This window comes from Brienomyrus brachyistius, chromosome 18, assembly GCF_023856365.1.
Source record: "Brienomyrus brachyistius isolate T26 chromosome 18, BBRACH_0.4, whole genome shotgun sequence".
NCBI lineage: Eukaryota > Metazoa > Chordata > Actinopteri > Osteoglossiformes > Mormyridae > Brienomyrus > Brienomyrus brachyistius.
The window spans coordinates 19,652,352-19,668,661 of record NC_064550.1 but is presented as its reverse complement, the minus strand read 5'-3'; the positions used below and the strand labels follow the sequence as shown (position 1 = coordinate 19,668,661).

The 16,310-nt window shown below is 47.2% G+C and overlaps 1 protein-coding gene across 1 annotated transcript in view; it reads left to right on the top strand.

Annotated features, from left to right (window-relative positions):
• LOC125712727 (glutamate receptor ionotropic, kainate 4-like) overlaps positions 1-16,310 on the top strand; it is a 216,649-nt gene that overhangs the window by 143,011 nt on the left and 57,328 nt on the right. The window contains exons 6-7 of the mRNA XM_048983114.1: positions 5,343-5,508; positions 10,851-11,029. Of these exons, the coding sequence (XP_048839071.1) occupies positions 5,343-5,508; positions 10,851-11,029 (345 nt within the window). The remainder of the gene's footprint in view (positions 1-5,342; positions 5,509-10,850; positions 11,030-16,310) is intronic.

Below are 16,310 nucleotides of genomic sequence, written 5' to 3'. Positions count from 1 at the left end.
TTAGCTACCTGTCAGCCAGCTGTCTGCGGCCGTCAATCCCCACTTAACATCGCGGGAGTAAACGGTACAGAGAGCACTGGAAGGAAACTATTCTACCCTCAGCACCCCCCCCCCCCCCCCAAAAAAAAAAAACATTTAACCCAGACTGAGCCTGCCAACAGGTTACAATGGTGGTGGTCAGCATTCAAATTAAATTGCTATTTTTATAAAGTGTACATTTGCAATGTATTTGGAATGTGCACATTTGTTGTATTTCAGGTGAGACTTTCCTTCCAGACGCCGCATAATGATTGTGGAATGACAGCTGAGGTCACTGAATCCACTGTGGGTGGCATTATTTTATTATTTCTGATTGGGTTAAACTAGGCTTGTAGTGATCGACAGCCCGGGCTAAACCCTGCCCCCTTCCTCACTATAGTAAATTCTCCCCATCACTTTGGTAAATTCATTGCCCTTTTTAGCCCTGGTTTATTGGTCTCCGCTCCACAGCGTAGCTTAATATGGTTACTTATGATTACGGTTAGCGCTGTACTCAGTATTTAATTAAGCAATGAGAAGTGGTGGCTAATTTTGGTGTCTTGGTCGTGCATGTGTAACATTGTGTTCCTATCGCCGTTTACACACCTTTATGGTGAGATTCACATCCGTCGCTCATGAATTGAAATTCAATATGACTTAATGCTCTCGTAATCAGCCACTTCCTGGGTGTGTGTGATAAAGGCGGTTTGGTTCTTCTGCTTGTCTTCGAGCACTCGGGCCTAGGAGGGCCACATCAACGGCAGTAAAACGGTGTCCCCTCTACATCCGACGACGATAACGGGTCGGAGAATGAGTCACAGCGTGGAAAGCAGGAATCCAGCTACTTTACGCGGGTGACTCACTTTCCCAAGAACAAGCTCTCTCATCTGTATAATGGGAGCGGACCTTGAGTACGGGGACGTCGAGGGGGCGCGATTTGTGATAGAATGCGTAATTAGAGACATCCCGAGTGCCGACGGTTCTTTCAGAAGTTAGTGGAGCTGTGATGCTTTTTTGTGCAATTTTTGTATCCAGTGTTTACATCTCCTGATTGAAGGAACCTGCTGCTTAACAAATTTGAGTTTTTTTTGTAAAAAGGCCCAAGGTTGAGCTGTCATACCACACCATACCTGTAGATCTTTTTAGTGCTTTTCATATATTCAGCTCTGTTTTTATTGTCAGTCATTTTATCTTGCTTGATATTTTTATTTTGTGGTGTTATTTAGGGCGGCATGGTGCTGCAGTGGTTAGCACTGTCGCCTCACACCTCTGGGACCCGGGTTCAAGTCTCCGCCTGGGTTACGTGTGTGGAGTGTGCATGTTCTCCCCATGTCGTCGTGTCATCCACAGTCCAAAAGCATGCTGAGGCTAATTGGAGTTGCTAAATCGCCCATAAGTGTGAATGTGCGAGTGAATGGTGTGTGAGTGTGCCCAGCGATGGGCTGCCCCCCCCCTATCCTGGGTTGTTCCCTGCCTCGTGCCCATTGCTTCCGGGATAGGCTCCGGACCCCCCGCGACCAGGGCGGCATGGTGGTGCAGTAGGCGGACGGATGGATGGATGTAATATTTAATTGCTATTATTTTTTATCTATCTACTATTTTATTTGATTGTCTTGTATTGTATACTTCTTTCAAGAACAATCCGGAAAGCAAGTGGAAAAGCATTTTAACAATTGTTGTGGCAAGTGGGATAAAGGACATGGGAACGCGAGTTGAAAACAAAACTGGGCTTTATTAACTAGAAACGGAACAGAACAGACACAAACAAGATGACATGGAACCAAAATAAGGAAGGGCAAGCGGGAATCACAGCATACAGAGGCAACAACATCAGTGTCCAGACTGGGGGGCACAGCACTGGGAGGCACTTATATACAAAGGACATATAGGAGTATAACGAGAGGCAGCTGGAGGGAATCACAGAAGGGTAGGAATGAGAAGTAAGACTAATACGAAACAGGTGTGACTCATTAGACTACACAAGGGAAGGAACCAGGAGGGTCGGCAGGGCAGAATGTGATGGCTATATAGTAGCACAGAGTATCATTATGTGTTCAATTCAATATATTTTTATATGCCATCTTTCACAAGCCCTGAGATGCTTTTACATAGGCGTATTATAATATATTACTGCATCATGTGTAGTGCAATGTATTTGTTGCATAAAATCACATGTATTGTCTCACACCAAATATCTCAAAAAGGATATCTGATATATGCCAAAAGATTTTGGCAATTTAAGCTTTACTATGCCAAGCAGTTCCTTATTTGGTTTCCAAATCGTATTACGAACACCATGATCAGTAAACTTTTACTGATGTCTGATTTTGCCGGAAGTTTGTGAATACTTAAAACTCTAATGGAGCAAATGTACCTACAAGAAGTATCCTTTACTTATTAATTTGTTTGTTGGTTTCTTTGTTTATAATTTTTTAGTTTCCCATGATCCCTTGCTTGTATGAATAGGTGAAAAAATGACGCGTGTTCTGGTGAAATTCGTACTGCAAAGTGTATGAAGGGCGATTAATGACCATAGCAGGAAACAGTGAAAAGGGTCATTATATACAGAAATTAATAATATCTAGAGTAGATTCCTAAATCTGAAAGTTTAAGGATCAACATCATGTTTTTTTTCCAATTTTTTTGACATTCATTTCGCACTTTTGAAACACAAACGATCATTTAAGAATCAGGGAACATTCAGATGTTTTTTTTTTTTGTGAAATGTCCGCTACTGGTTAAGAAAGGCGCGCTTAATTATAATCATTTTGATGGCATTCCTCTGCAGCTTCAATATGGACGAGTGAGGGAGTGAAATTGCGAGCCACTGGACCCTGAAGGGGTGGGGGGCTTATTCGGGAGTCCAGACGTGCAGATGGTGGGTCTTATTGAAAGCTGATTCGCTGGTGGGGCTTGATGACAGCACAGTGGGACACAGGGGCCCCTCAGAGGGTCATAGCCGGACGCCAAGTCCCGGCACGTCAACCTCTTCCTGTCAGCAGCTCTGTAGCGGCTCGGCCTGGTCCAGCTCATGCGCGGCTGACTGTAACGGCCCCCTCGGTGACGACAGGTGCTCATGCATATTAATGAACGCGGGAGGTTCGTTATCTTCCTGATTTAATCACAATTGATGAGATCATTTCTTCTTTTTTAAACAGTGCCAATTGTTCCATAGAGATTTGGGAAATACTTGTTAGTAGTCTGTTTTGATTGAGCGTCTTTAATCCCCTTTCACCTCCCCTTGTTAACAGTCAGGGAGATGAGTAAACTCTTGTCTGATTGGTCATCTCTAATCCCTCCTTACCCGCCCCTCCCCCACCCCGCCGTTAGCAGTCAGGAAGATGAGTAAACTCTGTTCTGATTGGTCATCTTTAATCTCCTTTCACCTCCCCTTGTTAACAGTCAGGGAGATGAGTAAACTCTGGTATGACTGGGTGTCTTTAATCCCCCCCCCAACACACACACACACACACCAGGAGACTTATGCGATTTAGCAGTGGGAAGTGTGTCCTCCAAAGGGTCCCCTTCCTTATGTATTGTGTACTTTTCCTGGCGTGCAGAGTGGAGGACTCAGGGCAAACAGGGACACATTGGAGGGATTCAGCTTTAGAAGCAATAACAGCTCAGGGCAGGAGCTCAAGCCCTGAGGAACAGATGGGGGGGTAGCTGAAAGCGGGCGTTTAATACATCCAGCTGTCTCCCCTTCAAGGCTCGCTGAGCTGGGGCCTTCCTGATGTGAGTGGGAGGAGCCAAAGTCAAGGGGCGGGGTCTGAACCTCCCCTAGGTACCTAGGCAGCCCCTCAAGATATTCAATAACAGAATAATTACATCTTATGAGGAAAGAGTTTATTTCCTCGGAAAGTCGTCCAACTCTGCTGCTCCTGAGACATCCGGCATTTATTGTTAGTTTTTATTTATTTATAAAAATTTAATTTAATTTTGGCTTTTTTTTTGCATCTCATATGAAGGTGTTCAGGAAGCCAGGATCTCTCGCTATTTCCATGGCAACCGACTGTGAGGTGACTAAAGTAACTCACAGTCGGTGCTTGAGCGCCGATCCGAACGGAGAAGAAGCTCTGAAAAGGACTCGACCTTCGCATCTCCTCCCTGGGATTTAGAACTCGACCTGGGGCCTGTACTCCGAAGCAGGGTTACTGGCTTATCGGGGTAACTTGTCGGATTTAAGGAACCACAGTTTAAATGAACTTCATATTCGTTCACTTACATTTTGCCCAGACTACCTTAAATCCGACAAGTTACCACCGATAAGTCAGTAACCCCGCTTTGAAGTACAGGCCACTGGTCATGGCCGGTTAACTCCCGTTTATCATTTTTGACACATTTAGACCTTAAATAGCTCCTAGTGAATGTCGTTCAGAACCAGCTATGAAATCACAGCTGTCCGTTTGCATCTTAATCCACAACCTCCAAAAAAGGAAGAAGATTTTACTCAGTAAAATCTTTACTCGCTACCGTTCTGAGTTCCCAGAGATGCCGTACCGTACTTGGCCCTATTCCTTATTCAACAACCGCAACATACCGCAGCTCCTCCAAGCTGCCCTCTCCTCCTCCCTCTCTTCAGCCCCTCCTCCTTCTTGTCCTCCCTCTCTTCTCCTCCGAGTTATCTCCTTTGTCTCATCCTTTTCTTCTCCGCTTCCACTGCCCGGAGAAAGTTTTTTTGTGTTGCCTTCCGATCCCTGTCAGATCCCGTTGCCAAGCTGATGAAATGTAGGTTTTTGCACAAGACCTAATTTCTGTTTCTGTGGAGAGTTTAAGGCTCCTACCGACGCTGGAGTTGAAAGCCTCTGAATGCAAAAAAAAAAAAACTTTGTGTTACAAAAAAGTGTTCATCTCCCAAAAGTTGCATAATACACAAATGTCCAGTTGTAATGCATTTTACGGTATATTCGGTATATTCATTCTTCTGTTTTGTTTTGGCAGCACTGTGTGGTTCAGTGGGTTTGGGCATCTGTGTTTGTTATCAGCAGGTCATTGGTTTAAATCCCAGGATCAGGGATTCTACTGTTAGACCCCTGAGCAAGGCCCTTAACATCCAAAGGGACTGCCTGCCCCTGCTGTCACAAAAGCTGTCTCCTAAAATATAAGTATCTGCCAAATAAATATTTCTTATACATGTATGTAATTTTGGTTAAAATTTGTAAAATGATTCCAGTGTTTTTTAAGCCTGAACGGCTTTGGCATTTGACCAGTGACCCTGATAGTTTGATATGTAAGTGACTGCAGCTGGGTTTGTTGGTCTGAATGAGGTGGGGCTGCCTAGCGGGACCTATCTGTGGTAACTCCGACTGCGTCGCCCACCCCAGGTGCCTTACGTGAAGGTGGCGCCCGAGGACACCCTGAAGGTGCAGTTTCCCCGGTTCACCACCTTGGACCTGCGGCCCACCAACACCGACGTCAGCCTGGCAGTGGCCAGCCTGCTGGGCTTCTTCAACAACACCATGGCCTGCCTGGTCTGCGCCAATGCCGACTGTGAGTAGCCCCTCCATGACACCCCCGACGTTCCAACCATAGACCCCGCCCACTCCCTCACTGCATTGCTAGGCTCCACCTACTGCACGTCCCCATTCCCTCTAAGACCATCCACTCTCTAAATGTAGTTTTTTTATTCTCTAAGTTTGTGATCAGTTTCCAATATACATCAGACGAAGAATATATGAATTTTGAATAATACAGGTTCTAAGCCAGGAATCATGATTTTTTTTTTTGTTTTTAAGAAAAAAGGGTGTGTTTAGTGTGTTTGTTTAGTGTTGTCTCTCCCCATTTGCCCCCTCCTTCTGTCTGACCTTTAACATAGTCCCACTTGATTATGTCACCTGTTGATGTCCCCCCCCCCACCTCTGGGCCGTGCTGTGAAGCCCCCTGTGTAAGTTAGTGGCCAGATGATTAGATGTACAGCAGTGCCAGGACACTGCGTGTCCTATTAAAACGCTGACCTTTCGAAAAAAGCCGGCCTTTGGTAAGCTGGGCAGCTAACGCTGTCCGCCCTGAGCCTCGGAGCTCTGCATTCTGCGTTTTTCTCTGGGACATCCCCCACTGATACATTGAGCCTCAGTATATAAGCACTAATTTAACACTCTGGTGACCTGACTCCCTGAATTTAGCTTGGGTGATCATTTAAAGAGACTGCATAGTCATTCAATTCAATTCAATTATAATATTTGTATAGTACATTTTCACAACATTACACTGTCTCAAAGTGCTTTACATTATCCCTGTCCAAAGCCCTAATGAGCAAGTCAGAGGCGACAACGGCGAAGAAAAACTCCCTAGAAGGAAGAAACCCTGGGAGGAACCAGAGCCAATGGGGGAGCCCATCTTCTAGGGGCTGGCAGAGGAAGTCAAATGAACTGTCCAGAATACACTTTCCAGATCTTAAGATTTGAGTTTCAATGCAGAGGGCAGGCAGGTGCTGGTGGCAGCAGGACGAACAGTGGTACAGCAGCAGGACATACAGGAGAGACGTCACTGGCGGAAGGGCGAGCAGACCGGAAATATGCCACAGGTAGCGAAGGTGTTGCAGGCAGCAGAGTAGACAGAATATCTTGACAATTTGGCATCTCTGGTCAGCACACGCCTGGAAGAGTAAGGGAAGTAAAATGGGCAATTAGCCACAGTAGAGGAGACTTCAGACTTGCAAACAGTTAGGTGAGTGCAGTATGTAAGCTCTGGCAGATATGGCTATGGCTGCATAAGTAGGAGGGAGAGGCAGGTGGGAATGCAGGCATGGGGAGTCCCTGAAATGTCAGCACTCCAATCCCACAAGGGAGTGTGAAGCTAGAGTGACAGACTGACAGTTCAGTTTATCCAAAGCCAATGGCACCGATCCCCACCCAGCTCTACACCTCACACTATAGGTCTGACTGGGAGTGAGGAGCTAGCTAGAGCTAGAACTAGAGTCCCTATAAACTAAACAAGTGTGTTGTTAGTCTAGACTTGTATATTGAGAGTGAGCCTGAATCTCACATATCCGCTGGATGACCATTCCACAGCTACGGAGCTCTCTTAGAGAATGCTCTGCAGTCTGCTGTGATTCTTACTACCCTAGGTACTAATAAATATCCTGCTCCTTGAGATCGAAGGAAGCGAGGAGGGTTGTATGATGCCAGTAGGTCTCTATGGTATTCTGGTGCAAGGCCATTCAGTGCTTCATGAGTTAATAGCAGTATTTTATAGCCAATCCGAGACTTAAACTGGAAGCCAGTGAAGAGAGCAAAGAACAGGGCTAATATGATTCTTTAGTTTTTGTAAGAACTCTCGCAGCTGCGTTTTGTAGTAGCTAAAGTTTATTTAAGGATCCGGATGGGCACCCTGAAAGGAAGGCCTTACAGTAGTCCAGTCTGGAAGTTATAAAGGCATGTATTAGTTTTTCTGCATCATGAAAGGAGAGCATCTTCCGAAGCTTAGCTATGTTCCGTAGATGGTAGAACACAGTTCTAGTAATATTTCTTATGTGAGCATTGAAACATAGATCCGAATCAACCAGGACACCAAGATCTCTGACCACTGTGTTAGGCTGAGTAGGAAGACCACAGAGGTTGAGGTTGTCAAACTTATTATTAGCAGCCTTGGGACCAACTATAGTTACAGTACTTCTCTTTTTCCTGTGCCTAACATAAGGATTTTTTTTGCCACCAGATGTCAAGTCTAGTAGACAGTCTTCTAACTCAGAGACTTATGATGCATCATCTGGTTTAACAGATATATATATAACTGTGTATCATCAGCATAACAATGAAACCCAACATCACGATTTCTAAAAATGTTACCAAGTGGTAGCATATATGAAGTGAACAGTAGCGGGCCCAGCACTGATCCCTGTGGGACACCATATTTGACTTTAGTGGGAAGATTCATTGTTCACGTGGACAAACTGATAATTATCAGTTAAATGAGAGCAAAAGCAACAGAGACCTGTCCCCTTAATGCCAAGCACAGGTTCTAGCCCGTCCGAGAGAATATTATGGTCCACGATATTGAATGCTGCAATTTGATCTAGTCATGAAAGGTTTTCATTTACAAATGACAGCTACTGACTTATTAGCTATTTTTTTTCAGTGGGAGGACGTCTCAGTAGGGGTTAGTCATGTGACAGTGGGAGGACGTCTCAGTAGGGGTTAGTCATGTGACAGTGGGAGGATCTCGCAGTCTCCTTGCCATAGTCATATGACAGTGGCTGGGATTAAGCTTGTGAGTGAGCTCTGCACATGGAGATGTGAACTATTAGGAAATAATATGACTGTCAGTAATACACCCTCCCATATCTACATGCACACACTTGCTCCAAAACTGAGCTATTAATCCGCACCATCCAGGCTCATTAATCACATTGGCACACAACAACCTAATAGAGCACAGCCACTTCATGAATATTTTCCAGCCCTGTGATGCAGGGGGGGGGGGGGGGGTGGGGGGAGCACGGCAGAAGCAGCACACTGCGAGAGCGACCATTAATCTCTCGTGGCGTTTCGATTGGCCCTGCAGCTGCATGGAGCCAGTGCACTGCCATCCGGTGGCACGAGGCCGGCTTCACATGGGGAAGTGGTGGGAATCGCAGTCATGCGGAGTGAGGTCAGCAAGGGGAGGGCGCTTCACCTTCGTGGCCACCGGGGGCGCCATGGCGGCAGTGGAGCTGGTGTCTGACTCAGCATTCATGAACCCCCGCCAATTGAACACACATTCCTACCCCTTTCGCCCACCTGCTCTCCCACTTCCCTCTGTCAATTATGGGATGTGTTTATTTACCACCATGTTTGGAAATGTCATGGGAAATTGGTAATTAAAGGCAACAAAAAACAGGGAATCTTGCTCGGCCAAGTAAAGGGATCGAAAGGATCCGGAAAACAGGCACCGTTCGGAAGCAGCAGTTTGGGGATGTGATTACGACCCCACTCTTCCTGGTGGCCTACTCCTTATTTGTTTCACCTGCGTCGGGGTCAGCAGTCACTTCCCGCAGACGCAGGAGGGAGACGTCGCAGTAGGCGTATTTTGGATTACTCTGATCCGCGGTCGGGTGACTGCCCAACGGTCCCGCCAGGAGGAAGCCATGTTTCCCGGCGATGAGGTTTACTGCACTGTCTTGGGGTCACAGCGTGTGGCATCCATGTCCCGCATGATCGCCCTCCGCAGCTGCATTCGTAGCCGCTGGCAAGTCATTTGTATGCAGCCCCTGGCCTGTCACACCCCCGGCCTCAGCTGCGGCTCCGTCTTCTGCAGAAATGCAAGCTTAACCTTCATCCTTTAAAAATTCAGTTAGGCCAGTGGGGGCGGAGTTTTGGCTTCTTTCACAAATATTGATTATCTGAAACGCTATTAAAATATACTTGCATTAATTAAAGCAGTAAATACATGGCAGTAAATAAATGTAGACTCCAAAGTGTTTGTCCTCATTAAAAACATTACTGATTTATCGCTTATTATCTGGAAACAAAAAGTGAATTCGGCCTTCTTTTGGCACATCATGGTGTGTATCATGGCTGTACCGATGGCCTTGTGGTCACTTGGCGCATCGGCTGCAGTAAAGTCTTGGGCCCGAGCGGAAGGTTTCGGACTGAGATCGCGAGGCAGCTACTGATTCGAGGCAGGGTAACAGACCCAAAGATTCAAGGACTCAAAAGCTTTATTGGTATTTGTACAAGTTCAAGGACAATAAAATATTTGCTTGCATACCTCTCTGTAGACTGTAAACGGCAAATAACAATAAATGACAAATAAGAAAATGGTCTATGAATAGGTCTAGGGTCTGGCTCACAATTCCAATTGTAGTTCACCCCAAAGGGGTTGCCTGAGGTTGAGATCGGGGCTCTGTGTGGGCCAGTCAAGTTCCTCCACACCAAACTCAACCAAGTATGTCTTTATGGGCCTTGCTTTGCGCACTGGGACACAGTCAGTCTGGAACAGAAAAGGGCCTTCCTTCCCCAAACTGTTCCCACAAAGTTGGAATCATAAAATTGTCCAAAATGTCTTGGTACTGTCAGGCCTTCATGTCCAATATCACTGCTGACCTCACTAATACTCTTCTGGACGAATGGGCAGAAATTCCCTCAGACACACTGTAGCAGTGGCAGTGGTTATCAGGCCGGCTGTGCAGTTATGCCAGCTGGGACACTGGAGCGCTGGTAGCGGGCCAAATGTAGCGAGCGGATGGCACTTAAGGGCAGGTAAGGCGGTATCCAGCAGAACGTCACAGCGGCGTCCTGCCCGCCGGGGTACAACACCCCCACTTGTTCCCTCCCTGCCTTCTTGTTTACAGTGTACTGAATGGCTGCATATTAGAGATTAGAGGCCGGGAGTCTCTGTCATCTCTCCTCTATGGCTTTCCTTGCGGCTCCAGACTGCTAAGAGGGAAACTCTCTTTTTTTTTTTTTCTTCAGAAGCGGAGCTGGCTGGGGCTGATGTGATATACCCCCCCCCCCCCCCCAATCCCCATTGCTTTCAGATCCTCGGGTTCTACACCAGCACCATTTCATTCTGCCTTCTGGCTTTGGGGGGGGAGGGGGGGTGCGGTTTTCGTTGGAGCGGACTAACAGCAGTCTGATTTCTCAGATGATTTATTGAAAATGATTTGTATGTGCGTGTGACTGTGAGAGTATGTGCGTGTTTGACTATGCTTGGCGCTTCAATTGCTTTGGAGACCCAACTGACTACTACTGACAATGTGGTGGCATTAGAGATGTCGGTCCGTTGGGGAAAGAAGGGCGGTCTCTCAATGCCTCTTTGTACCACATGTGCTCAGACTTTCTGGTAGCACACGGCACTTCCCAGATTGCTAGGAGACTGCACTCACCATTCTCCTCTGTCTCATCACATCCCAGGCCTGCTGAACCTTGAGAGACTCTTGCGTCAGTTCCTCATCTCTAAGGAGACGCTCTCGGTGCGCATGCTGGATGACAGCCAGGACCCCACGCCACTCCTTAAGGAAATCCGTGATGACAAGACTGCCACCATCATTGTGGATGCCAACCTTACCATGTCCCACATCATCCTGGAGAAAGTGAGTGCCAATGTGATGTATCACAGTGGCCCAGCCCACCCCTGTGATGTTATATATTGTCCCCTGTGATGTCATAGATTGTCCCCTGTGATGTCATAGACTGTCCTCATGATATCATCATGTCACGCAGCATCCAGGAGAATGAGACTGTCCTCATGATGTCACCATGTCACCCAGCATCCAAGAGAGTGAGATTGTACCCATGATGTCATCATGTCACCCAGCATCAAAGAATGTGAGACTGTACCCACGATGTCATCGAGTATCACAACACTGGTGTTTTCATATCACGCAACATTCAGGAGGGGGTGAGATTGTCATGATGTCAAGATGTCACACAGTGTCCAAAATAATTGTGTACCCCCCCCCCCCCCCATTGCTTTGCAGTAGGTGAGTCCATTATCTTGGCAAATATACGAAATTCATGATATAATCAATGGTAATCAGTAAACAATTGCACAGTTAACAATTTTCTGGTTTCACGCTAAATGAACTAGAAATCATAATTTTTTAGCTATGCCTTGGCCGTGAAAATGTGAGAAAAGACATTTTCAATCAGCTGAGCCACTTGTACCTCAAATTTAACAAGATTGTTTTGCTTTTTTGAATTGGTAAGTGGTCCTTCTTCTTAAACAGTACGGCTAATGATGTTCCTGTTACCCAGAATCCCTCATTCATTAGCACCTTAAGCTTCACCAGAATCGTGTTGTAGGTACAACCATAAATGTAACACTCAGTCAAATGTGAAAGGATTTCAGAATGGGATGAGCGTGGCAGCTCGGGCGTCTGCAACATATCTCGGTTTATATCAACCATGTCGCATCAGTTACATCCGGCGCCAGAGCACGCTTGCTAATAATCTTTATTACGGAGATCAAACAGGAAGCTCAATTACGACCCAGTATCCCGAAGCCATGTGAAACTCCCAAACATGATGATTAAGACCCATTAACCTAAATCCTCTTAGCAGTTTATATTTTAAATAAATGTGCAAAACATGGAGTAAATAGGATTGTCATACTGACATGCGTGTGGCGTCTGCAGCCGTCTCGCATAATCCTTTTCAGGTTTTTGTGCAGTGATTATGCAATATCATACATCAATGTATTAATATTTTAGGGTGTCATTATCTGGAGTAGTAACATCTGTCGGTGATGTGGTGTTTGACTGGGATGGGGTCAGGCGCCATATAGTTTTTGTGGCCCGGAATACTCTCCAGACCACGACGCCTAAGCTTGCAGCCTCATGTATCCCTTTGCAAACCCGACTCCTGTTTAGTTTTTCTTGTGTTTTATTCCTCTTTTGTTTCCGTTGCCCTCCTTCGCTTCGTTGAATCCACTTCCAGTCCTCCGCGGCGCCGTTTTTACTTCTTATCTCCACGTCACGCAGATCTGCGTGTCTCACCCAGAGCAGCACATTAGCAGCATACATTTCTGAAAAAGCGGGATCGGACAATCACGGGCACGGTTGTAGGTTGGGGGCCTTGCTCAACAACCTAACGGATTTGGGATTTGACCTTCCAATCACGGGTATGGAATCCTAACGTGCTGAACCACACACCACCCCTGAGTACATTCACCTTGGGGCGGAAGTGTAGTTTCATCGATTTAGGTTAGGAGCAGGTCATGGTGGAACGGGGGCGGTGTTCCTGGCAGCTCCGTGGGATTGTTGCCGTGGAGATAAACCTTCTGCAGCCCTCCGCCCTGGCGGTGATTCTCAATGCGGCAGGAGCAGAGGACGGATGCTCAGTTTGAACTGGAGGAAGCCCCCTCCGGTGGGGTCATGCTGTAGGCTTCTGCGCGCCGCCCAGAGGCCTAGTAAGATTAAATCCGAAGGTGATATGACTCACCGCCGAATGGCACCTGATGACCAGCGCGACGCTGCCTTAATTAAAACCCGGTGAGATGAATCTCTGTCGTTCTAGGGAGTCACAGATTTATGGGAGTCGCAGGTTTAGGGGGGGTTAGAGTTTTCAGCTGGGGAAGCGCTGTCTGACCAGGCCGAAGGGAAAGGGTTCGAAAACTCGAGAGCTGCGATGTGGCAGGTGAGACAGAGAAACTTCTCTTCATATTATGCTGGCTAAACCGTGGTTGAGATGTCACCGGTTTGGAAGCAGCAGTGGGAGCTGCATCCACATCTTCCTTTGCCTGCAAATGTTCTCCACCTCCCTAGGAAGCCCCCAGTCCCCCCCCCCCCCCCCCCCCACCGCCCCCATTTTTACTTTCCATCATCCGTCAGCCAATGGAGTACTTCATTATTCTCGGGGAGGAACTCTGGACTCGCGGCCGTTGTGGCCCGGAAAGGGGGCCTGACTGGGGCGGGCTGGAACTGTCATGCGCCACGGAGCGACCCTACTGACCTGGAGACGTAACCGCGGCTTTGAAAGTCAAGTCGAGTCAAGTCAAGTGGGCTTTACTGTAATGCTATCCATATACAGGTATACAGTGGCAGCAAATAGCATTCTGCAGGACCACAGTGCAACACAAGGGTGCTGGGGCAGTAATTTTCGCAGTACTTAAAGTGCGAAAACACAAGGGTTTATATACATGCCGTAATGTGTGTGCGTGTGAGCAAGAAGAGAGACAGCAGGAGTGTGTCAAGGTCGGACAAATATACTGGTTAAAAATCAACAATAAATACGTAAGAAATAAGTTAAGTCATCAGTGCCAGTCTCTGGGTGGGGGGAGAATCCTCAGTGGTTGGTTTTCATTAGATTTTTGGTCATGCAAACATTTTTTACTATCGGTAAAGAGTGTACGGTATGTCTAAGTAGAGTTTCTGCATATTATGAGCCTGTCCAGAAGCTGTCCCATTAATTTCCCAAATCATTCTGGTGTCCTCCTGCCTCCAGGGTGCGCCATCTCCCCCAATAGGATCATTTGGCGGCGGCCTGTCGCTGCGAGTTTTTCACAGAGGACTGATGTGAAATTCGGGAGACTCACTTGTTAATTCTGGTTATTGGTGAGGAGGGGTGATGTAATCTCGGGGAGGCGTGTGTGTCACGGGTCCCACCTGCGTTCATGCGTAACAGGTGCAGCTTCGCTGGGCACATTTCCTCTTGCGGATTCTGATCTCCCTTTTTCTGAACTCTGCTCACCCATCCTCTCTACGTCGTCCTTCTTGCTCTTTTTTATCGGCACTGTGTTGTTTTGCCGATAGATTCTGACAGCAGTCACCGGCATCCCCGTCATGCCATGGTCGGCATGGCAACATGCTGGGGGAAGAGAACTCGCTGCCATTGCACTGCCATCCCCACATCCCCCACCACCGCCAATTACCCCTCCTGGCCTAAAGCAAAGTGTCTCACACACATTCTAAAAAATCCCGTACGCAAGTCCTCCCATAAGACGGGAGAAAGAGGAAGGCTTTCAGTGACCCAGACACTAGGGGGCACCCATGAGCACGGGTAATGGTAACTTTGATTTGGAGAAAGGAGTAGAATTCGGTAGTATTTTTCAGGAACGCAGCCTTGCCTCATTCCCTCTCGCTCCCTTTGCTCTTCTTCCGCCAGGCCTGCCGGCCAGCCGTGACCCCTTGCTGTCAGGTGTTACCCGGAGAACCAGCTTGAGTCATAACATCCAATTACCTGCTCGGCACGGTGACGTGCAGCTCGCAACAACAAAAACATCAAAGCGGCAGCACGCCCGTCAGAATCGTGCTGCGTGGAAGTTCATCTCCACTGCTGAACGAGTACTGGGCCAACTGGGAGCCGGCAAACTGGGGTGTTAGCGGCTGTAGCGTAAAGCACCTGTCAGAAACACATTTAGCTATCATCTGGGACGGCTGGAAAAGCTGTAGTTTCGTTACCCTGGTGCCAAATCCCACTCTCTGATAATAAAAATAAATAACAAAACTCAATAGGATCCGTTTTATTTGTGAGGATAACAGACTGTTGGCACCAGAACCCAGAACTGATTCAATACTAGATTCCTCCAGCTGGAACAATTGGACCTTTCTAGGAATTTGCTTCTGTGGGAAACGTTTTGGTGTCCCTGGCACTAACAGATCTGAAGAATACCCTTCTTTGTTTGTTTTGTAAGTATCTCTCAATGTACTTGCCAGTGTCCTTTTCTCGGACTCTGGAGGACATGCAGGAGCACAGATTAAAGGAACAGCCCATGTCGGTGAGGAAGCTCTCCGGGCGGCTCCTTCCTTATGCAGAGCTTTGATATGTCACCTCCAACCCCGGCAGGAAAGACGTCTGGAACAGGGTAGCATTTTTGAAGGCAAAAAGTGGAAACTGAAGGGCTAGTGAATTGACTGTCATAACCTCTGTGGACAAATTCGTCCTTCTTGTAATATTTACCGGTCCACGGTGCATGGCTGCCACACAGCAGTTTGTCCGTATTCTCCTGAAGGTCATAAATCCTCTTGGAGGAGTTAACCCAGGCTGTTCTGATTAGGGTTGCAAGGGGAGGAAAATTTCCAGAAACGTTCCAAGTTGGAAACTTTCCATGGAAATTAACGGGAATATATGGGAATTAATGGGAAAATTGCCATAATTTTGCAACTCTAGTTCTTATTGATTTTCATAAAAATCAGACCCCCAGTTAAGGTTTTGCCCCCAAACCCCCACCCATTTCATAAATCTCTAGTGACACTTAGTGAGGTCACAAAGTTTTTTGATTTTTGATTTTATTTCAAATTCTGAAGAAAGGGGGCAGTGCCTTTGTCTAACCAGTGTGATGTCATCATACTGTGCCTTACTGTGCGCCTGTTATTTAGAGGGGAGGTTGGGGGGGGGTGCCCCCCTGCTCAGAATCCTGCCCCTTGTGTCTTTCTTCAAGCTGTCTTTTTGTGGAAGCGGGGGGAATCGATCCCCTTCACTGGCTGCCGTGCTTACCACTTCAATGAATGGATAGGGGCATTATTAAGTTTAATTGATGCAGGAATCGATCGCGAGGCAGCCAGACAGACACCCAGCGACACTGAGAGTCGAGGGGGGGGGATGTCAGCGTTATGGCAGTGTAGATTGCTGAATATGTGTTCGTTTTAGTATCACTCCCCACCTATCAGGGTAAGAGTGAAAAACGAAGATTTGCACCTGATGGGGGGGAGCGGCAGTTGCACTCTCACCATTTTGTACCTTTAGCGATGTTTATGACCGACCTGTAGGGGGAGCTATAACCAGTGGCCATTAACAACACACTAAAAACCCACGTACCTCACTAGACAGGTGGCATCCCTTTCGGCTCCTGCTTCTGTCGCCCTCGAAACCTTATGAGGAGAGTAATCATCAGGTCAGTGATGACTGGTGTCGAGTCCCTGGGGGATCCAGACT